This window comes from Dermacentor silvarum, chromosome 7 (genome assembly GCF_013339745.2).
Source record: "Dermacentor silvarum isolate Dsil-2018 chromosome 7, BIME_Dsil_1.4, whole genome shotgun sequence".
NCBI lineage: Eukaryota > Metazoa > Arthropoda > Arachnida > Ixodida > Ixodidae > Dermacentor > Dermacentor silvarum.
Genome location: NC_051160.1, coordinates 9,099,247 through 9,122,453, shown reverse-complemented (window position 1 = coordinate 9,122,453; position 23,207 = coordinate 9,099,247). Strand labels below are relative to the sequence as shown.

At 42.8% G+C, this 23,207-nt stretch overlaps 1 protein-coding gene across 1 annotated transcript in view; it reads left to right on the top strand.

Annotated features, from left to right (window-relative positions):
• Positions 1 to 23,207, top strand: part of LOC119457520 (spectrin alpha chain, non-erythrocytic 1-like) — a 153,968-nt gene that overhangs the window by 106,572 nt on the left and 24,189 nt on the right. Inside the window, 22 exon segments of the mRNA XM_049670140.1 lie at positions 513 to 776; positions 1,762 to 1,892; positions 2,211 to 2,397; positions 3,703 to 3,903; positions 4,780 to 4,896; positions 5,791 to 5,904; positions 6,493 to 6,675; positions 7,388 to 7,533; positions 8,566 to 8,797; positions 9,545 to 9,718; positions 10,482 to 10,685; positions 11,561 to 11,710; positions 12,349 to 12,453; positions 13,182 to 13,276; positions 14,118 to 14,298; positions 15,573 to 15,656; positions 16,645 to 16,830; positions 17,883 to 17,966; positions 19,286 to 19,404; positions 20,686 to 20,800; positions 21,494 to 21,607; positions 22,064 to 22,185. Of these exon segments, the coding sequence (XP_049526097.1) occupies positions 513 to 776; positions 1,762 to 1,892; positions 2,211 to 2,397; positions 3,703 to 3,903; positions 4,780 to 4,896; positions 5,791 to 5,904; positions 6,493 to 6,675; positions 7,388 to 7,533; positions 8,566 to 8,797; positions 9,545 to 9,718; positions 10,482 to 10,685; positions 11,561 to 11,710; positions 12,349 to 12,453; positions 13,182 to 13,276; positions 14,118 to 14,298; positions 15,573 to 15,656; positions 16,645 to 16,830; positions 17,883 to 17,966; positions 19,286 to 19,404; positions 20,686 to 20,800; positions 21,494 to 21,607; positions 22,064 to 22,185 (3,308 nt within the window).

The following is a 23,207-nucleotide window of genomic DNA, read 5'->3' as shown; positions in this document are numbered from 1 at the left end:
AGCTTGTGTGTTGCTTCTGGTTAAACCAAACAAACCTCAAACAGTCTGTTTTGTTTGCTGCAATATCAGTTTATTGCAATGTTCGTCAAGTGGTAAAGCATGTGACGGTATGCTTCACTACTTTCGGCCGTTGAACCTTGTTTGTTTCTGATTAATTGAATGTCTTTGAATTAAGAGAAAAGTACTGTTGCAACAAAAAGCACTTGGCAACAGATTGAATTGGGTACCCACTTACTCCCTTCTAATCTGTACTGGAGCCATATTCTCCATCAATCATATCAACCTTTGCTTCATATCATATCAGTCATCAACCTTTGCTTTAGTGTGATGTAATGCCCGACATGGCATCTCTTCTAAATGATGGGTGTCCTGCGTACTGGGTCAGCCAGTCGGCGTCTGCTAAACTGTGATATCTTCGAAAGTGATTGATTGAGAACACAAACCCTGCAGTGAATTTCACGCATGTACGTGGGAGTTCCCAGAGGGACAACTGTCTTTGTAACTTTCTGCAGAATGGCGAGAGCCTGATCGCTGGGAAGCACTATGCATCCGATGACGTTCGGAGTGTGCTGGACTACCTGGACGAGCAGTGGCAGGAACTGTGCCGGCGTTCCAATGAGCGCGGCCAGTGCCTCCGCCAGGCGTCGGCACAGCGGGCGCACAACAGGGCGCTTGAGGATGCCCGCGTGAAACTGGACGAGCTAGAAGCTGCCCTGGCGTCGCGCGACCTCGGTCATGACCTGCGAAGCGTCAAGGAGCTTCTCAAACGCCACCAGGTGGGCGCAGGCTGAGCTTTTCTCCTGCACCAATTGCTTTACGCGGGGGTGGAATTCAGTGCTTTCTGCTGTTGTCTTCTGAGTATGAGGTCACCAATCACTCTGTCTGAAACTGAGGACAGCAAAGGTTTGTTGATTACTTTAGGCTTCACAATTTTCCTTAAAGTTTGATTTGGTTAGTTTTCACTTACTGATGCACAATTATTAATTCCTTAAGTGTTCTGGACAAGCTCAGCTCGTCAACACAATCCTGTTTAATAACGACAATAATCCCATTTTCAAAGCGATTTGGACGAACTCGGCACATCCACATATTTTTTTATTCTAGTACTACATAGACGGCTGCTGTGCTAGCATTTGAAATTTGGGGTTATTTCACTTTTTTCTTTCTTTACTACATAGATGTCAAAACTTTTGAGCCACGTTGATTCAGTCCTGATCTACAACATAGATGGCAGCACTTTGTCAGTGCTCAGAGACCGTGTTTTCGGAATCACATGCTTACTGCTCCTTTTTCTTGTTTCTAACGGTACCGTTTGCGGCAAGGACAAATGCATATATATTGTATAGCGAATAGGTAAAATGAAGTTTTCACACTTAAAACATGACACAACTTGGTTGGAAAGGCTTTAGAAGGACTTTCGATAGAGTGAAGTTTGAAAACAAGCCATAAAATTTAAAAAAAAGCAATATAAGGTCACTTTTGGTCAAAATAATAAAACACTAAAGGGGTAAAGAAATTTGCACAAAATGACTTTAGTCAATAGCTGAAGTTAGTGGGTGAATTCTGACATGCAGTGATGGGAAGTTGGGTAGGTTTGCTCTTGTCATTGAAATGATGTTAGGGATAGAAATTAATTGTACCACACATGTTATTCAACATATTTCATACCGTGCAGAAAATGTTTGTCACGTAAAATTGAGGCAGCAGTGTTGAGTTTTGTTGTTCGTAAGAATTGGAATGAAAGGTCATGTTTTCTCGCAGGTGCTTGAAGCTGAGTTGACGACCTGGGAAGCGAAAGTGTTTGACCTGGTTCAGTTTGGCAAAGCCATGGCTGACAAGGGTCATTTTGATGCCTCCAACATTCTGAAGGCTACCCGCATAATCAGTGACCGGTAAGATCCCGTCTTTTTTTTTTTCTTATATGCTGGTAACGTGAACCGACAGTCAATCCTGAATTCATCTAAGATGGAGCATCACATGGAGCAAATATATTACATTTACTTTATGTAGCAGTTAATCCCACTAGTTAACAAATGTGAAAATGCCCTTTGGTTTTGTGGGTTCACATTTTTCACAATATGTATCAAGGATATAAAGCTGACACAACAAATTATGAATTATGGCAGTTGGTGAAACTCTTTAAAGAAGTTGTGCTCTTTCCAACTTCATATTTTCGTTTTGTTTCGACTGCTTTTGTTTTGACCCTGCAGATTCGGTCAGTTGCGCGAGCCCGCGGAGGAGCGCCGGAAACAGCTGGAAGAGTCGCTCAAGCTGCACCAGTTCAACTTTGACGTAGACACCGAGAAACAGTGGATCACTGAGCACTTGTCGGCCGCGTCATCGCTCGACCTGGGCCAGAACCTTATCGACGCCCAGAACCTCTTCAAAAAGCACCAGGTGAATTACATCACACCGCTCTTTCGACAGCTCAATTTTTGTTTTTCTTTTATATCTGTCGTAAACCATGGACCCTCCAAACTTAAATACATTTGACAGGAAGAGGCGTTTATTTGTTCATTTATATTCTTTGACCAGGGGAGTGGGTGGGAGGGGGGTGGGCACACCATAGTGCTTCCCACTAAAATTTACTAGAGGGAACTCTGTCACTCTGATCATTCAGCCACCATGGGAATGATGGTTAGGACATGGATTTGTCTTACGTTTGTGCTTGTTGCTTCAGACGTTCTTGTGGCTTCGTTTATTACACTTTATCTGCCTTCATTGGTCTAAATTTCATAGCAATTTATACATTTTTTTAAATGCAGAAGGCAATAAGGCTCTGCAAACATGCATAATCGCCAATAATTGCAGTGGTTCCGCTTGTCTATGGGTCTGCGACGTAATGGTTTCAATATCGGGCTTCTGTGCTTGAGGTCCTATGTTCGAATCGTGTCACACTAACCAAGATGCCTATGCTGGCTGGAACACACTGGTAGCAGCTACCGTAGACACAAGTGCCAGAGTTCCCTTTAGTAGTTATTGTATGAAACGCTATGGGGCACACTGTCTTTTGACAGTGTGGCCAGCAGCTATTTTCATTTCTTCCCCTTTCCACTATAAAATGAAATAAACAACCAACTACTAATATTACTAAGACAGAAACAGAAACATACCACAGCATAATCACTGGCAACTGTTAGGAGAATGCAAGAACATTCTAACAGTTGCAGCAGATGCCCTTTCTTGCTTCAATCTGAGTAAGGTTGTCATAAAAACAAGTCATAAGAGCAAGTCATAAGAGCAAGTCATAAGAGCAAGTCATAAGAGCAAGTCGGAGGAGCAAGTCGGAGGAGCAAGTCGGAGGAGCAAGTCGGAGGAGCAAGTCGGAGGAGCAAGTCGGAGGAGCAAGTCGGAGGAGCAAGTCGGAGGAGCAAGTCGGAGGTGCAAGTCGGAGGAGCAAGTCGGAGGTGCAAGTCGGAGGTGCAAGTCGGAGGTGCAAGTCGGAGGTGCAAGTCGGAGGTGCAAGTCGGAGGTGCAAGTCGGAGGTGCAAGTCGGAGGTGCAAGTCGGAGGTGCAAGCCACATGAACAAGCCGCTGCAAAAACCAAGCAGAGAAACAGTTACTGCACTTAACATTTGCACTTAGGGCTGGCTTTGATTGCTATTTATGATTTTTCTATGCTGTTGCCTCTAGTCGTCCTTGCAGGGTCCAGCAGATTTGGGAGTAAACAAATTCATGAATGGCTCATTCTTTCTTTTCCAGAAACTGGAGCGGGAGGTGCAGGGCCACCAGGCGATGGTGGACAAGACGCTGGCCGCTGGCGATGCGCTAGTCAAGCAACGTCACTTTGCAGCCGCATCCGTCAAGGACAAGTGCCATGAGCTGGTCGCCTGCTGGAACCTGTTGCTCTCGGAGTGCAGCAAGCGCCGCAAGAAGCTGGAACTGCAACTCAAGGCACAGACGGTGCGTGCTTATTCAATTTTTGCTGGTGCTATCACAGGCATTCGAAATGCATTTCGAGCTATCTGTATGTTTCCGGTTTTTCTCCCCTTTCTGCTGTGTCTTGTTAGGTTAGGAGCCACTTGCTTAGCTAATCTTGAGGATGTTTGCTATCACAGTGTATGAGTGCCAAGTCGTGCCGTGCGTACCATGTGCTATGTACTAGTGAACTGCGGTTAATTTTTTTAAGTTTTCCAGGTTATAAATTTCGTTTTTTTTTTTCTGGGGGTACCTTGTGTCCTGGATTATCATAAACCTTAAAAATGATACTTGATGCCAGTAAATGGTAATTTGGCTGCAAAAAAAGTGTGTATTTTTCTTTACATTTTGTGAACTTAACAAATCAAAAGTATCCTTCCAGCATCGCTATTGCACTATGTTACTAGATTGAGTGTTTTCTCACTGAGTCAGGTGGATTGAGATTATGGCTGCAGCATTGTATTTGCACTCTTAGAATTGCAAGAAGAAAAACAAAAGCATGCAAGCTATTTAGTAAATCTGAGCTTTATTTAGCTTGTCCTGAATGATCAAACACATGCATGTAGTCCCGTATGCCTGACAATGTGGCATACTTATTTTATCACTTATTAGATAATTCTTAGTGTACTGCAAGCTTATGAGTCAAGTAGGACAAACTTTTAATTTGACCAGCTGCCACGTTGATGTGGTAATTGACTGGCACATAACTACTAACCTAACTGACTAACAGCACCTGGAAACACAAACCAAGAGATTAGCTTCCACGCTGTATCGAAAGCTGATGAATTTATGTTAATTTTATATTCATACACCCTTTTTTAATGCAACGTAATTCTTGTTTTGCTGTTGTTTATCAAACAGTTCTACTCTGAAGTGAACGAGATCGAGGCTTGGATGAACGAGAAGAAGAGCGTTCTGACCAGCAGCGACTTCGGTCGCGACGAAGATGCTGCTGTGAAACTTCTCACCAAGCAAAAGGTCTGTATTATATTCTTGTGCCGTTTCACTGTCAGTCATACAAGCCGATTGAATTGTTTAGGAATCGCATTTAAAAAAAAGAGAGAGAGAAGGAAATAAGGCAGAAATCATCCTTGGTGATTATCTATGTCATGTGAAGCATTTCTAAAAAGTATACAAGACACCAATGTGTGCAAAGATTGGTGACGATGATGTGACGACAACTACGTGACGACCTGGGGATGGCGACACTGGAGTGATAAATGTGGTCGTCACATGCATCACCAGACACCACAGGCTGTCTTAATTCGCACTACATCCAGCGTTTGTTTGAGCTACATTTGGTGGCTTTTCGAGCTGCACGATCTCTGGGATTGGCCCACATTTTTCGAAGACAAAATTGGCATGTCCTTGCACGTGCCTTGGCTCGGACTAGACAAAGAAATGCTTCGCATTTAAGAAGGGAACGAAAGAAACATTTACTGGGAGGAATAGGTTGTGTAATGGCACTGTTTGAAAATTTTAACATCAGTTAGCTGTTCAAGCAGTCACAGTTGATTCCTTTACATGCTCAATAAACCAGAGTTAGTAAACTAGCAGCATAATAAATTGGGCTAGTTGGTCAACCATGACTTGTAGACAACAGCACAGAAACCTTTGTTTTTCTCCACTAGTGCGCTGTAGCCTTCAAGTCATAGTTAAATTTGGTGATAGCAGCCTCACGTTGGCTACTAATGATTAACAGTGGGCGACAAGACTGGAAAAAAAAGCACTTAAATAGACAATTCTTTGGTTGACTTTTGACTTTATTCGAAGTTCAGAAGTAGTTCGTTTTGTTTTGAAATTACATTCTTTCTTACTTGCGTACAGTCTGACTTTACACATGACTGACGGTCTTTAAAAATTGTGTTCCAGGCACTAGAACTTGAGATTGACACCTATACCGGCCTTGTGGTGGAGATGACCCACCAGGGGCAGGCCATGATTGACCAAAACCATCCCGACTCCAAGATAATTGCAAACCAGATGGTAAGCTTTTTTTTTCTGTTTCTTTTTTTGTTGACATGATGCTGCACATGATGTGGTTTCTAGCCTTGGTTCATAGAAAATCCAAACTGCCTATAACATATGTATACCATTGACAAAAACAAGTTCCTTTGTCAAAATGTAGGCTCCAGACTGAGGCTTCCCTTATTTCACCATTATTATCACTTTCGACTCCATCTTTCTGTAAAACTTCTGTCCTGTTATGATGTTTCTTTGCGCATATGATTTGAAGTAATGTACCTTTTTGATAAGGCAATTGATTGAGGCTTACTAAACATATGAGACTCGATTGACCTCGAGCATTCCCACAATGTCTTGTCTTTGTCAGTCCAAAGACAGGTCCACTTGTCAGCATCTTGGCAGGGAGAAGATAAGTGGGCATGCATCGGTACGTGTCTTCGTCAGGACGAAAACAATGCCTCTTGTTGAAACGTTGACTCTGCAGGCTGTGGTTTCCTTGTTTCGTACACTGAGCCACTGCATTCATGCATTATGAGCTGTCTAAACCAAGAACATGAACCATGAAACCACGAACGCCTTCACACATTTAATGTTCCCGAACTGACGCAGCAAACGGTGAACCATGAGATCAAGAACCTGCAGAAGCTGTCGACCGTGAGGCGACAGAAGCTGATGGAGGCCAAGCACACGCATGAGTTCTTCAGGGAGAGCGACGACCTCCAAGACTGGATTAACGAGCAGACCCAGGCCGCCCTGTCGGAGGACTATGGAAAGGACTATGAACACCTCCTGGTATGGCTCTGTTACTAGCATTCTCTCTGCAGAAGCATGTAATGTATGGGCAGTGCATAACCTGCCTACATTTTCTGTAGTACACTCCATTTGAGAACAGAGGTGGCAGACTGAGTTCTTGGGAAAGCTTAACAGTCCAGTATCCTCGTTCAGTTGTCTTAGGTTCAGTGTGCTGGTTGCCCTTAGTTGCAGTGTTGTTAACTTATCAAGTGTTTAGTCACCTTAATGACAACTTTGCCTTTTGACGCGTCGACTTTAGTGCAATGAGATGTCATAATTGACTACAATGTCACGAATGACTTCATGCTGTTAGTTACATTCAGTTACTGCTTTCAGTTACAGGCTGTCATTAGTAATAACAGCCTGTAACTGAATGTAACTGAATAGTATTGATGTGTAATAACTTATAACACATGCAATTATGGTGCAATAACACCATATAAAGAGTAATAAAACTTGATTTGGATTCTGGTTGTTATACTTATGCCATTATTGTCGCCATTGTCAGCTCAGTTACAGCCGTTTTATGTGGCACTTTAATCATTCCTTTGAGCAGCCTTCCCCAAATTTCTTTACGTGGCACTTGAGCCACAGTTACAGTTATTGTGTAGTTGTAGTTATTGAGTCGCAGTTATTGTGTATGTCACAGCTTGTTTGAAGTGTAATTTTCTTTTTCTTCTTTTTCTGTTTCTTTCTTTCTTGCGTGATGGAGCTTCTGCAAGCCAAGTTCGAAGACCTGAAGCTTGTTGTGGATACTGGGAAGGACAGGCTCGACCAGTGCGTCGACCTTGGTCGGCGCTTGATTGCAGCCGACGTAGCTCGCTCTGGAGAAATCGAAAAGTGCTTGGAGCACCTCGAGTGAGTTTCTTTTTTTTTTTTCTTGCCATTTTCTTTCCAGATTTCTTTATTACTTTTAATACTCTAACACACCGTGATCAGCACAGGCATTTCTCTGAGCCAAAAACATGTTTGTTTTTGCATTATGGATAACTACAAACTTTGGTATGTTTGCATGAAATGTTCCTGGACAAATTCCTTTTTTTTTTTAGAGGTCAGCAAGAGATTGAAACTGGCCAGTGTAAGAGTGTATCAATTAAAACAAGTCTTCTTATCACCTTTAGTGTTAACTGTAATGAACAGAACTGCCATGGATGAACTATTCCATTGCATGTATTATCATTTTAAGCCACTCCTGTGTCAGAGGATTGGCCTTTTTTTTTCTCTCTCTCTCTCTCTTGTAGAGAATAAATGAAGGTGTCACTCACGGAACCTTGTTTTGACTTCCACTGCTGTGTCTTTGAAGTGATGCAACAGTATTCTGGAATTAAGCATAAAAAGTTTAGTGTTTTTTTTTTTTTCTTATTTGGGTACTGCAGCCCCCCCCCCCCCCTTTTTTTTTCTAGCCCTACAAAGATTCGTCAAGAACTGTGTGGTTAAACTAAAGAACTAGATTTGCTAGCCATTATGATGGTATTTCATTGTACTTTACTGAATCCTGTCTGCAAGCCTAATCAGTGTTCACTCAGTGGTTCTAGTTTTCATACTCGTTATCACCCCCCCCCCCCTTTTTTTTTGTATATATAATCTTCCAGAAACATAACAGTTCTGTTGGTTAATCTGAATACTAGGTTTAGGTATTGTGAAAGTATGTCATTGTAGTTTGATGTGTCTTGTCTGACAGCTTTATTGACACTCATTCAGTGGTTGTCATTCTCCCTGGTCATTATCAGAGCCCTCTTTTTTCTTTTTTCTTTTTTTTCTGGTCATACAGAGGTCATTCAGGAACTTTACTGGTTAACCAGATAAAGTAGGTTTGCTAGCCATTGAAATGAGCTGTTCTTTTAGTTTGCAGTGTCCCATCACTGATGCTCAACTTTTTATTTTATGCAGCTACCTGATGCAAGCCTTGAGTGAAGCTATGCAAGCTCGTGAACAGAAGCTCCAGGCGGCTGGAGAAATCCACCGCTTCAATCGAGACGTCGCCGACGCACTCAGCCGAATTCAGGAGAAATACACTGCCATTCCGGAAGAACTCGGGAAAGACCTGCAAGCGACCCAGAGCCTTGTTAGGAGGCAGGAAGGTTTCGAAAATGACCTGGTTGCCCTTGAAGCACAACTACAGGTGAGACAATGTGATTTAACATTCATGTCTTTCTCTTGTTAAGCACCAGTATGGTATAAAACTGATTGGCAGGGATGATAAATCATTATCCGCTATACTGAGTTGCTGCGGTGCATCATTGACTATGGGTGTGTTCCGATTCTGGCTAGCATCAGGTAGTCTACATAGACAGCCAATCGGACAGCTTGGGGTCCAAGTAATGGAACACGCCTGCAACCGTCGAGAAGACGTCACTGCGACGTGACGCCACCTCACGTCGACAAGAAAAAGCGTATATCATAACTGTATTTTAACTCTTTGCACGTGCAAACCTATGAAAAACACAACGTAGCTTACATTAAGCGTGTAAGAAAGCGCGGCTCTGTTTTCCTGTGAGAAGATGACCTTCCCATTGAAGAGTCGGTTGCTGGGCCTGTTGGTACATACTTGTAGAAACGATGGAACCCAGCCTTCAGGATGCAAACACCAGGAGAGAAGTAGATGGACGATCTTGTCTGCGTGTTCATGTTTCTTCAGTCATGCCGTGTTGCAACTGTGCAGGGCATCTTCACATACATGGTAATAAAACCAACTAGCCTTCACGCAACCTTTCATTAGCTGTCACTAGCACCGGGGGTGATCATGGCGAGTAACTCCGGGTTACAGTGTCACCAAAGAGCTGTGTCTGCCTTTTCTGAAGGCTACTTGCACGGACGGTGCGAGTGCAGTCTGCATGACCTTTGACCTGTATGTGATGTGCCATTGCAGGTGTTGGTGGACGACAGCGTGCGCCTACAGGCAGCCTACCCCGGAGGCAACGCTGAGCACATTGCGGAACAACAGCAGCTGGTCGTGGACCAGTGGGCAGCACTGCAGGAGAAGGTGGCACAGCGCAAGGACCAACTCAAAGAATCTCTGCAGCTGCAGAAATTCCTGTCCATGGTAAGGAACGAACTTTCAGGGCATCACGTGGCCAGCTGGCAGATACATTTGCATTGAATCTAGAGGACTTTGTTTTACCTTAATTTTGAGACGTGTAAGTGCGCCTCACTCTGTAATGAGAACCATACTACATAAGTTGAACTGTACTACATAAGTCAAACCTTTATATAACAAACACAACTACGATGTATTATTAGATAAGACAATGTAACTGCTGATATGTGCGGCTTTTTCCCTTGCATCCACTCTCTTTCGCAACCATAAAGAGAGGAATGAAGATTTCATTTTGACTCAACTGTAAAATGTGTTTCTCCGATACCAGTGTACACAGAGTATGTGCTTATATTAAATATTGGATATGACGAAGGTATTTTTGAATTGGATGTGACTTCATCATAACAGTGTTTGGCTGTATGTAAAGCTAAACCCCATTGATGCAGAGTTGTGGTATTTGGCAGGAAGGTTACCAGAACTAGGAAAATGGAGCATACAGGAAACCACCAAAATTGATTAAAGCATGTATTTCTGACTTCAGAATTATTTCTCTAGCTCAGCTTTGAGGGCCTTAAAAAAATATCTCGTGTTAGCATTACCGGAGACTATCCCTAAAACGCTCACCCCTGTATTGACCAGTGAAATGATCATTTAAGACAATTGCCAGGCCATGCGCAGCTTCAGTTATTTTGAATTGGGTCACTCCTTTCATTGCTTCTGTTGCTTCGTTTATTACAAATCCTGTTGGTTCCTATCGCAATTCCTGCAGGTTCGGGACCTGGAGACGTGGGCACGTGGCCTGTGCTCCGAGCTCGCTGCCAAGGAGACCGTGCGCAGTGCCACCGGGGCACAGACACTCAAGTCGGAGCACGATCAGGTCATGGCCGAGATTGAAGCCCGCGAGGAGAGCTTCAGCGACGTGCTCAAGTTCGGCAAGATGATGATGGACGAACAACACTATGCAACGGCGGAGGCAGGTGTTCCCTCTTTTTTGTGTGCATTCTGGAAACGGAACAACAAATAAAAGCTAGAAAAGCGTGACAAAGCTCTCTTTGATTGGACAGTGCTGCTGACAAGGACGTACAGAGCAGTTCTTTGTCAGACGTTTTGCAGAGTCAGAATTGCTTGATGAGTAAAGTGTCATATGATCGAACAGTGCTACAAAGCACAGTCCAGCAAGAGGCAAAAGCTTGCAGCATTGACTCATAATAATGGGTCTGTCTGTTCCTGTGTTGTGTCACCCGCCGTGGTGGAATTTTGCTGGTTCGATTCCCTGCGGCAATGGTTGCATTCTGATGGGGGTAGAATGCAAAAACACTCGTGCATTGTGCTTTGTGTGCACGTTCAAGGACCCCCACTGTTAAATATAATCCAGAACCTTCCGACACGGTGTCTCTCATGTGTTGCTTTGAAACATTATAAACCCTATCAATCATGATTGAAACTTTCAGCGCGCAACAATTCTTGCGCTCACGTGTTGCATGTCTACTTCTCGTCATCGTCTTGTTGTGCACTAAAAGCTTCAATTATGTCACACAAACATGCCCCAAACAGCCATGTTAGTGAGCCCCATCAATCGCTCACTAATATTGTCTCTTCGCGCGTCGTCCTGTTATGCCTTATCATTCCTCTTGAGTCATGCAATGTCCCTAACTAGACGCAACAAGTTACTGTTGTGGATGAGCAGAGGACCAGATGGTGTGATGAGATTAGGAAATTTGCAAGCATAGGGGGGAGTCGGCTGACACAAGACCAGGGTTCGGTCATTGCTTGGAGTGGCTTTTGCCCTGCGATGGGGCATGAAAGATGACGATAATGAATATGATTATACTGGCTTTCCTCGTGCAGATCCAGGAGCGGCTGTCGCAGCTGCTGCAGGCACGTGACGACCTGCACCTGGCCTGGCAGCACAAGAAGGTCTACCTAGACCAGCTGCTAGACCTGCACTTCTTCCTTCGGGATGCCAAGCAGCTCGACACCCTCAGCGCCCAGCAAGAGGTCAGCTCGTGTTTTCTGCAAGCTTGTCTTCGTGCATTCCTGATGGAAAATTTCTTGCCAGCACTTTACCAAAGCTCCATTTTGTGTTCCACTGATGCTGCCTTACGCTGTGTCTTGAAAGCATAGCAGTAGACCTGAAGACTTCTTTGTTAAAGCTTTGCCAAAGTCTTTCTGTACTACGGTGCCAATCTTTGGAGGTTTGTCAAAACTTGTCACCATAGCTGATGGGACTTTTTTTTTTGTATTTAATCATTATTTTGTTTGCGACAGTTCGCCGAGTCTTGGTTCATGCTAAAATTTGCCTGGTACTTGGTGAACTTGTAATATAGGCAGTAGAATAAAAACTTCATAGCAATCGTAGAACTGATATAAACTGGTAGCAAGTACGAAGCTATGTGAGCAAAATCATGATAGTCGTGTGTTTGCAAAATGACAACACAAACTGCTGAGTTCATAAACCTTAAAAAATGTACAGTATAAGAATGTCTTAAGAAGCACTACAAAATAGCAATTCAGGACGCTAAAAAATTTGATTAGATCAACTCTTTCCCAGCGATATGTTTCATGCAGATTTAAAATTCCCTGTCATTATGATCACAGGGTCTGCGAGTTTTCTGATGAGACGAAATGTCATGCAGGTTTACTTGTCGGGCACCGAGGTCGGAACAACCGTCGAGGAGGTCGACGCCAACGTGAAGAAACACGAGGCATTCGAAAAACTCATGGCCACCCAAGATGAAAAGGTAATGCTGAATGTTTCATTTTACCATAATAATGGCAGTGCAACACAAACAACGACATGAAAAGAAAGAGTACGGACACTTCGTCCCTCGCTGCTTCGTTGATTGAATTAGTGAACCTAGTGGTGTCAAAGCAGATCTTGAGAAGTTACAGTTGCACAAAAACACAAACTCTGACCACATAAGAAAACTAGAGAGTTTATAGAAATTTCAAAGAAATTGATCTCCTCGCTTGGGCACTTAATCCGAATGACCCAATCGTAGATTTAGGGAAAATGTGTTGACTCACGCATGTCCACTGAGATTTTGGATATTAAATGTGATGTATGATGCATTTTCTACCATTGAAAAGGAACTCCTCAGTTGCACATTTTAGCTCATGCCCGATGTCATAAACCGGAAAGCTGGAACTGGTGTTGTCTAAAATTTTAAAAAAGATTTCATGTGCATGGCTGTAGTTGCAAATGTGTTATTGCTTGAGAAGCAGTTAAAATGCTCATTAAGGCAACATGTCGTTTTCTTTGACGAATTTCTGCCACAAGCGGCTAATAGTAAATCGAAGTTGCCAAATTTGGATATCATTTGCCATCTGATGAAGTATTTAACCAAGGAGCTTCATCAACCTCTGTCAGAGCACATATACTTTTCCTGATTAGTATTTGTTCGTCTTTTTTGTAATGAATGTGCAATTTTTAATATCGCTGTCTCATCTACAGTCTTTGCCCGCTCAGCTTCAAACATTGGAACAATGTGGAGCCAAGCTTGTCCAGCAGAACCACTTCGAGAGTGGAACCATTCGCAAGAGGATGGAGGAAGTTGCAGCCAGGTCAGTGACTTGCTGTGCTTTAGCCATTCTAATGCCAGTGCTGTGTGTTAGTGTAATGGTGTTCACGAGTGAGCATACAGAATAGCAAGTTAATAAACGAATTAGTGTGAAGTGCTTAAAACATTGGGTTAACTGATCTGAATCCATAGCTGACGTGGCTAGTGTTGGATGCATCACATAAACATAATGAGCAACCCTGCCACAAAAATGAAAGCACAGTATTTCGTGGTAAAAAATTAATATTGCAGACCGTGCTAGCAACTTTACGTTGTATTAAACTTTAATAACAATACTTTCCAGGCAGTGCACATTCCTTTTTGGATTGCAAAGCGCAACATCTTTACGTGCTAGTCGGGAGTCTATTCCACATTTCCGAAACAGGTATATAGATAATAAACAAAACTGCAATACCTTTGCACTAATATTATTGATGCATTAGTTGCACTAATCTTGCTTCCATATATCCATTAAAGATAACAATCATAGTTCTAAGAATACTCTCTTACTTTCTGTTTGGAGCAGCCAGTAAAGAAACACCTTATTGCTGCTAATGACCCTCTGCCACTTTAATATTCCCGGGCATGTATTGAAAGCATGTAAAAAAAAAAAGCAACAAAAAAAGGAAGATGTAAGAAACCTCATATGGTTTTGTTCATTGCAGTAGGTGAGAACATATCCCAACGTTGTACTAGTCTAAACAGACTTATACAAAAGATCAACACCTGTAGTATAAGCATTAGACCTACTACTAGCCTCTGGCTGTAACTCCAAAAGTTGCTTGTAAGTCCTTGTATTGCTTTTGGAAGGTCAGTAAGTTCACTTTTCATGGAATTCAATTCAGGCGTGCCCACGTGAAGCAACTGAGTGCGGCCAAGCGTCAGAAGCTGGCCGAGGGACTCTTACTGGCCCAGTTCCGTCGGGATGCTGCCGAGGCCGAGGCGTGGGTCGCTTCGAGGCGAAAGCAGCTGGAGGCACAGGAGACGTCTCTGTCTGCCGACACGCCCGTTTCTCTCGAAGAGAAGGCAAGTCGCCAGTCTGTTTTTGTCCTTTAAGATAACTTCTTGAGTGATTGATTGATGACGAGTGATGAATTGGTGAGTGATTTGATTTCCTGCTATGAAGGTGGCATTAGTTTTACCAAGTCACGGGAGAGTTAGCCGAGAAAGCTATTCTTGTCGTGCCAACTTCAGCATGGCATGCATCTATTGTTACTAGTAGCATACATAGAACTCATGATGTGTAGTGTAGCAGAAGTGCAGCCATAAGCTTACTTGAAAGTAAGCTTACTATCAGTTCTTTTTTAATTATTATTGTTGTCTATGTATAGCCTACTGCAGGCCATAAAAGTGGGCCCAAGCAGGAGGGGCAGTGATACATTAGCCGAAAACCGGCTCGGCAGAGAATTGAGTTTCAAATTACACGTAATGCATTGGAAATTTAACACATTAGAAAAAATACTTTAGGGAAATGGGAATGTGAACCATATGCAAAAATATTGAGGGAAGGCAAGGATCATTTAGAGGCTTAGTGAGTTAACCAGACTCGGTGCAGTATATTGGTACATCGGGTTGTTAATTGTGCAATGGCAGAAAGAATATTTTGATCAGAGAATTGGTCTTGGAATTGTAAAGGGCTATTATGGAGAGGGATCATTTATTTAGAGAGTAGTCAGTTTCTCAACAGGGGTATTAAGGTACAGCTTCCAACTCTTGTTTGGGCTGGCCTGCCCACTGCAGTTTGAACCATACCAGAGATTAGAGAACTAAAGTAAAAATGTTGGGATACAAGTTACACACGAACTTTACTTTGAAATGCGACTTCACAGCAGTAAAAAAATTTGCCTATATGGCTTCACGGCATTTCGAAATCTGTTGCTGTGAAGCCATATTTAAAGGCAAAATTTTGTAATTTTGCTGTAAAGCCACATTTGAAACCATGAGTTTTGTTGCTGTAAAGTCACACCTGAAAGTAAAATTCATGTACAAAGGTGCCGTGCACTTTGTGTGAAGCGCAACAACTTTTGAGCAGGGAACAGTTGTGAGAACAGCCTCGATTGAACGCATTTAACAAAATACCGTTTCTGAAGCTTTGCCTTGTGCCGACAATTGTTTTGTCTCTTAACAGCAATGGGAACAGTGTTGCATGGGGCTATCTGTGCTAATAATTCGCATGAAGTCTCTGTTGTTTTTTCTTATAATAGGCAGGGTAGTTTTAGTATGGTACTGAGTTATATATCCTCAAAAATGCAGTAATCACTCTAGCCCATCGTCAACAATGCCCGCTTTTCCATATCCAGGTGAAGCAGCTGCAGAAGCACCAGGCCTTCCAAGCAGAACTGGCTGCTCACGAGGGCAACATCGCCGCCATCAAACAGGTGAGCGTTAGTGCAAGCCCTTTGTAGCTGAAGAATCCTCATGTTTTCGTGGCAGAATAGAAAAGCACTGGTGATGCATGTTATGATGCTTATCCCCGCATTCTCAAATGTTACCTCCGCTCAACACCCCGCATCAGCTCCGGAAAGTAGAGGGTAAGGCCGGTGATCTGCAAAAGTGGTTGCCACACTTCCACGACACCTCTGCATGATTCCCGAGATAAAACTTAGCAGTCAGGCATTTATTGTGTCAGTCGAAGCCACTGGAGAGGTGATGTCCTTCTCAAACAACTTTCCATCACAGAACTCACCGAGGGGGGCGATGTTGTGCTGGACTCTGGCGTCGAAGAACATATTTAAGTCGACATCCGTTTGGTGAATGCAGGGGTTTATGGTTTACCTCGTTATAACGAAGTTGTGACTGACACAAACTACTTTTTTTGTACCCAATATTCCGTATAAGCATATATTAGTTACAAGCTGACACTTCTGAGTCGGTCTTATCATGAGCGGCGGCTTCGTTGGTCATAAAACATGCCAGAATGGAAAGCCAATGTCACCTTGGAAGTTTCTGCGTTAACTACCCACGACATCATGGATTTTGTCAGTGTTTGTTCAGAAGGGGTCAATTGTTTATCGGTAAGCAAGGATTATATTGCATTCTGAAGGAGCCAAGGAATCAACCTAGCAAACCTTTGTGCTTTGAAATCTGTGACATCACAATCTCATATCGACATTGGAATTTAGGCGTGAAATTCAAAAAGGTGCAATTTCGACCTTAATTTTCTTCACCAGTAAACTACCTTTTTTCCACCAAATAAATGCAGAGTCTTGAAAAGACACTTTAGATTTATTTAGTGTCGCTCTTTCATGCCCTGGTTATATTCACCAGCAGCCAGTGCTTAATTTCACAGCAAGTCATGTTACTGCGAATAATCTGCTCAGTTAGTCAACAAAGAGAGTGCTCCTATTTTCCATTGTCCTCTGCAGAAAGGAGAGCTGCTACTTGAGCAAGAAGCACCCAGCGTCGGGCGAGGTGCGCGAACAGCTGTCGCGGCTGCTCCAGCTCTGGGAGGAGCTGCTGGATGCCCTCCACCGCCGAGGTCGTGGACTCGAGGAGGCCCAGGACATGCTCGACTTCGAGAGCCAGGTCGACAAGGTCGAAGCTTGGATTCGAGACAAGGTGCGTGCATGTAGCCATGCTTTGATTTGTTTCATCGCCATGATCATGTACGATCATGGCCGCCGCTCATGTCGATGAACAAATCATCGTGTGGCCATGTGATGATTTGTTCATCGACATGAGCGGCGTCATATCCAGAAGTGTTGGTGAATCGTAGGAAGACACTTTTATTTCTTTAAATGTTGCGGCATCTTGGCTGTTGCGAGATTACGTAATTAAGGATGAGGGAAAGGCTTGACCTTTGTTGTACCTTATACACACCACACCTGTACGCATACCGGTGTGGACTTACAAGACCTGATAGACCTTGCCCCCCCACTGTGCCGCACTTGTGATGTCATTGGAGGAGGTGTGGGGCATTTTCTGCTGGACAGACTGTCCACTGTTGAGTGATAATGACAAGCTTTCCTAAAAAGACTTCATGAGTGCAGCGTGTGCACGTACTGTACAGTGCCAAGATTGTAGTGTTTCTTTTCTTTTCACGAACAGAGAGATGCACAATGACTCGGGGACTTTTATTAAGAATGCAGGATTTGTCGATGTCGTAACGAAACTTTGAGAGCCAAACCCTACGACTGCTTGCACTGTAAGTGCCCCACATTAGGTACCTTGGCCACGTGATGCAATCTTTACACAACACAACATAGAACGTAACACCATTCAGCCATTATGCTCTATAGCCAGCTTTATTTTGCAGTATGAACTATTGCACACTTAACGAATTTTACTCTGCTAAAACATTGCATACCGTCATCTTACTGTCATTTGGTGCTCTTTGGCTCTACAGGCTCTTGTACATTAAACACTACCCATCACTCAATGACAAATATTTTAGATGACACTGGTCTTGTCAATCAGCAGTAAGAGGAACAAAGGGACAATAGGAGGCTCTGGCAAAGGCATCCTATGATTGCATTTATTTTTCTCTTGTGTTGGGAATTGTGAGGCAGAAAGCATAGAGAACCAATCATATCTCTCTTGTCTGTCAAAATGAACTTGTAGCCTGTCTGCTTCGAACCACTCTGCAACATGGCATGCTACGTTTTTATCAGGAGCTCATGGTTCAAGCTGGAGACACTGGAGAAGATTACGAGCACTGCCAGGCATTGCAGCGAAAGCTGGATGACGTTGATTCGGTAAGTGCGCATATGTCCCCACCAGGAGCACTGTTGACACATTATTTATAGTCAGTCCAATGTAATTCAGCTTTATTTTAATTTTTTTAGGTACAATTAATAGATTTTGATTGGCTAGGAAATGTTGCGTTAGGAGACCAATTGCAGCAATGAAAGAAAGCCCTTAGCATCTTTGGCATGGTGCATATACCTATGTTGAATAATGATAGCTATGACAGTACAAAGGAAAGTGCATGAAACGTCAGCAGTTAAGTTTAGACTTAAGATGACATGCATATTTAGTGGAGCTTGTACTTAACAGCTTCCTTACAGAAGCAGATGCAGGTATATGTTTCCTGTTTTGGCAAATAATAAATTCTATAAAAGTTAATACGGTGAAGTGTAAGAATATTGTTCTGAACATTATTCTTACATAGTGAATGATGTTATGAACATTATTCATTATTAGGAGCACGCAACAAAATTAAGAGATTGTGTGCGTGAGGGTCATTCATTCTCGGGAGAAGCATTTTATCAGTATCCAAGGTCCCAATTCGGTATAATACAAGCATGGCATGAAGGCATACATGGGCTAACTTTTTCTTTTTGATTTAGTGGAACCAATTCAGCAGAACAAATGCTAACATTTTGTTGAGTGAAAACTAATGTGATAGCCCACTTCTGCAATAGCCCTCCGAGGCTGCAGTATGTTGAAATAAATAAATAAAATTAGTATTACATTGTAGAATAGAAACACCTAGACAGACAGAAGATGCAGACCCGAATGCTAACTACTAATGAAGGCGTATTTTCACTGATTCACATTTATACTACTGCCATTTGACATGTTCAATTCACTTTCTTAGAAAAGTTCACTTTCTTAGGAGAGTTTCGGAGTTTGTGCAATGTGCTGAGATGTTTGAATGTGCTTAATTAATGAGTGTGTTACTGCTAAGAGTGGGTGACCCAGTACACTCTGCGACTGTGTCCTTTCACTGACATTTCTGTAGTTTTTCTTTTTTTTTTTTCTATTTGCTTGTCATGAGACCTTAGTCATGGTCTGCATGTGGCTCTAAGCAGTTGTGTTGCTCAACTCATGTCAGTATCCGTTATTCGTATAAATCATCGCACTGTCATGCTTATTGCACAAGATTTATACAAAACGTATTCTCGGGATTGTTTGTTTAAAACAACAGTAACGTGCAGAGTGATTCACAAGAGTTAACGGTTCTTTTCCCTTTTGTGCAGCACTGTAATTCACGTCGCCCTTCTTGTTTATCGAGCCTGTTGTTGAAGCGCTTCATGTGAAAGTTTCCCCAACATGTTGTCATTACTTGCAGGACATGAGAGTGGACGATGGTCGCATCAAGAACATCAACGCCCTCGCCGACAAGCTTATCCAGGAGGGTAGGCCTAACACACGCGCTGTGCAGCAGCGCAGAGAAAAACTGAATCGCAAGTAAGGAGCCGTGCAAGTTGTATTTTTTCATCAAGTGCATGCGTTTTTGTGAGCCTTGTTTTCAGGACAGGGATAGATTGTGCATTGCTTCCTCTAAACACTAGGGGCCATATTCTGTAGCAATCCTTTTCATTTTCTATTCTTTCTGTTATTCGTCATTGGCTTGCACAGTGTCACAATGCTGGTATCAGTCACTTGGCGTGGATATAAGAAGAAAAGAAAATTGGAAGATGAAATGAATGATTAGAAAGTATGGCTCAAGGTTTCCTTGAGCAGTTTTTTTAGTATGGCTTATTCAGGTAATGATTGGTACAGTCCCAAACATTGTAATTGTGCCGTAATTGCAGTGTAATGCTCCTGAGTAAGGCAGTTAAGTTCTTGAGTAATAAAATTGCAATGTAAAACTATTAGGTGATACATTTGAGTTGTTGAGCTGCACAGTTGGAGTTCGTTGCAATTTAAATGTACTAATTGCAATTTGATACCCTTCAGTAATGCATTTGAGCTCATGGGTAGTACAAGCCTGATCTATTGCAATGACATTGCAGTTTCAATATAGTAATATCCAGGAGTAATAAACAGTTGAGTTATTCGATAACACAATTACAATTCATTGTAATTGTTGTGTAATCCTCATGAGTAATGCAATTTAGTTTGTGAGCGAAACAAATGCAATTCATTACACTTGCGATTGAGGTGTTATACACTTGAAATGAATGAGAAGAAGGGGTACCGAGGGGCCCGATTTTCCTTAATCACAACCATATGATGCCAAGGAAAGCATAGGGGAAGTTATTTGTCGATTTAGTTGAAATGTAGAGATGATAAATAAAAGGGAAATGATAGCGGACGAAAAATCAACTTTGCCGCCAGTGGGAGCCAAATCTACAACCTTTGCATCATGTAAAGGTTGTGGGTTCATTATCTGTGGGCTTTATATGGTTGTTATACTCTTGAGTAATACGAGTTCTTGAGTATAATAGCAATGCATTGCAACTTCAATTCAATTGCAACTGCAACAGTTGCAAAACAAACATGCCAGCCACCATGAAAGCAGCAAGGAAATAGCATTGCTGTCGTATGTGGCAGTCATTTTTTTTTTTGCCTTGGCGCTCAATCTTGCTTGCACTGGCAGACAAGATACAAATAAGTTTAACAATAACTGGAGAGGTAACTGGCAGGTCAGTAGTTTCAGAAACGCATGCCAGCATCATTGCTAGCATCGTCTCGGTGAGACGTTTTGCTTGTTTCTAATTTCGGCATATCACCTTGTTGCCTCAGGTGGAAGGCCCTTCAAGGAGCGCTGGAGGCCTACCGTGCCAAATTGGCTGCTGCCCTCGAGGTGCATGCCTTCAAGCGCGACATCGACGACACCGTTGACCGCATCAATGAGAAGGTTCGGGGCTTTCATTATATTTATTTGTTCCCACTGCCTTTAAGGCCTGGAAGACTTTACAGAAAGGGACAAAGCTAGCTTGTTAATACAATGGCAAACAAAGCATATCAGTAATAAGCACTTGCAAAAAATGTCCTTCAATAGCATAGTAAAGTGTAACATCCTGATTTCATTGTTTTCTTAAGGTGGCCAAGGATCTTTAATTAACATATACTCATTCAGTTTACTTTAAGTCATTTAATGTACAGTTAAACCTCAATATAACAAAGTCAGTAAAATCGGCAGTTTGCTTCGTTATATTGAAATTTCATTGTATTGAAATTCGAGCTTTTATGTAAATAAGTAGTCACCAACGGATTTAAAAATTTTAAGCATTTTGTCGGATACTGTGGTGATGCACGTGGGCAGGCGATTACGTTCATTACTGGTTCTCCGAACAAAAGACATGGAAAGCAAATCAGTCTTTAGAAAAATGTAGCAAATAGTTTACGCTGGCAATCAGCGCGAGATGAACGTCACCTTGAGTGACAAAGCAGGCCACCCTTTAGCTCGTAGTTGTGGCGGTAGAGTCTGTGAAAAGAAGCATGAAAATTCGCTGGAAGTTTTCACTGGGTGCTGTATGTCAATGACCAGTTGGTGATTGATCTAGAGAAGCCCACTCTGTCTTACACTGTGGATTTGGCTTCATTCTAGGCTATTGTTATGACTACGAAAGAGGAGAGCAAGAGCCTGCGTGCCGTCGAGTCCCTCCAGCGAAGACAAGATGCGGTGGAACGTGAGATGACCACCATCGATGCCAAACTCAAGGTCAGTTTCTCTAAATTTTATTTTGTTTTGTTTATTGTCAAGATTTTGTGTTCCTGATCGGTTGGCAAAGCTTCTGCACCAAGTTGCGAGATTAGCAATGCTGTGCTACTAGACTCTCAAGCAACCGAGTTTCTAGTTTAAAGCGCTGTGAGGTGCCTTGCTATGCGTCGGCACACCTTTTTGAGTAAAGTTCACGATAAATTTCACTCTGTGTCTAAGCCTCTGTTGAGTCTCGTGTCAGGTACAAGTTGGGGTCTTGGAATATGTAAAGGAAGGTGCTTCACAAACACTTTCTCGTGGGATATGTAAAAATATACTGTTGTTGGAGCTGTGATCGCGAGAGCAATGCCGAGTTCTTTGTGGTACGACAGTCTTACGACAGTCGTCATGGAACTTTCTGGTGTTGCCTCACAACTGAATGTTTTCGAACTTTCTCGTTTGCGTCTTTCATTGTAGGACCACGAGCAGGACTGCGAGCGGCTGATGAAGAAACATGGGGAGCTGGCCTCTCCCATCCGAGCCAAGGTCGTCGAGGTCCAAGAGAACTGGAAGCGACTCATGGGTCTCTGCAACAACAGGTGAGTCAGCAACTTTCTACATACAGAGAACCTCATTTGAGCAAACTTGAATTTGACATGAAGATAATCTCAATATACTGTCAAATGTCAATATAACAAATTATCACATGTAACATAGTAAATCTAAGATATTTCTCTCTAATATCAGCATGTAACGAATATATTCTCATAATGAATATTGGATATAACGAAGGTATTTCAAGTCAGATGTGAATTCACTGCAAAAGGGTGTGGCGGTATCCAGTGTTTATAGGCATATGCAGTAGAACCTCTTTGATACGATCCTGTTTCGTACTATTTCACAGGTCCAACGTTTGCGATCGAGAACGCAATAGATTACCCTATATATAGTCAATATCCTTTTTTTTACTGGTTAATATGCTCCCAGGAAACGCAACCTTTCAGCACCAAAGTTCAGGATATCATTAAACTGCGACCGTATGATACATTTTAATTCCTGCCTCTAGATCCCATGTGTGGACAAAAAAAAAAAAAAAAAGGTGCAAGGCACGCGTGATCGAGAGCAGTAGGTGCCCCCAAGGGCAGCTTCCCCGCAGTACTTCCCGGCCTGTGTCACGTGAAAATGCCGCCATGCATTCAGTTCCCTATTCTGGTATATTAGCAAACCTTCTAGTGGGTTGTCACACGTCACCATTCACAGCTATCGCTGACAACCCATTGTGATAAGCACCTTCACCCATCTGTTTCCCATGTGGAGGAGTACCGTCGAAAGCGTACTGCACGCTTTTGCTCGTGCACAACCCAAACGAACCACCGGTCTTGCTCAGGCATCCGGTGTTGCCCACCAGTTCAATTTCATTTCGATTTCCCCATTTCTGTCTGAAAATGACAACACGCATCTCGGGTCTCGCTACGATTCTCGGCGAGCGGGCGCGTCAAAACTTCCCGCCAAAATACTCTGCTCTAAGAAGTTGCTGACCCAGGCCAAATTCGAGGAGTGCAAACGTAAGGTCGCCCGAAGCCGCAAAAACGACAACATGCGTATCAGGCTGCCCAAGCCT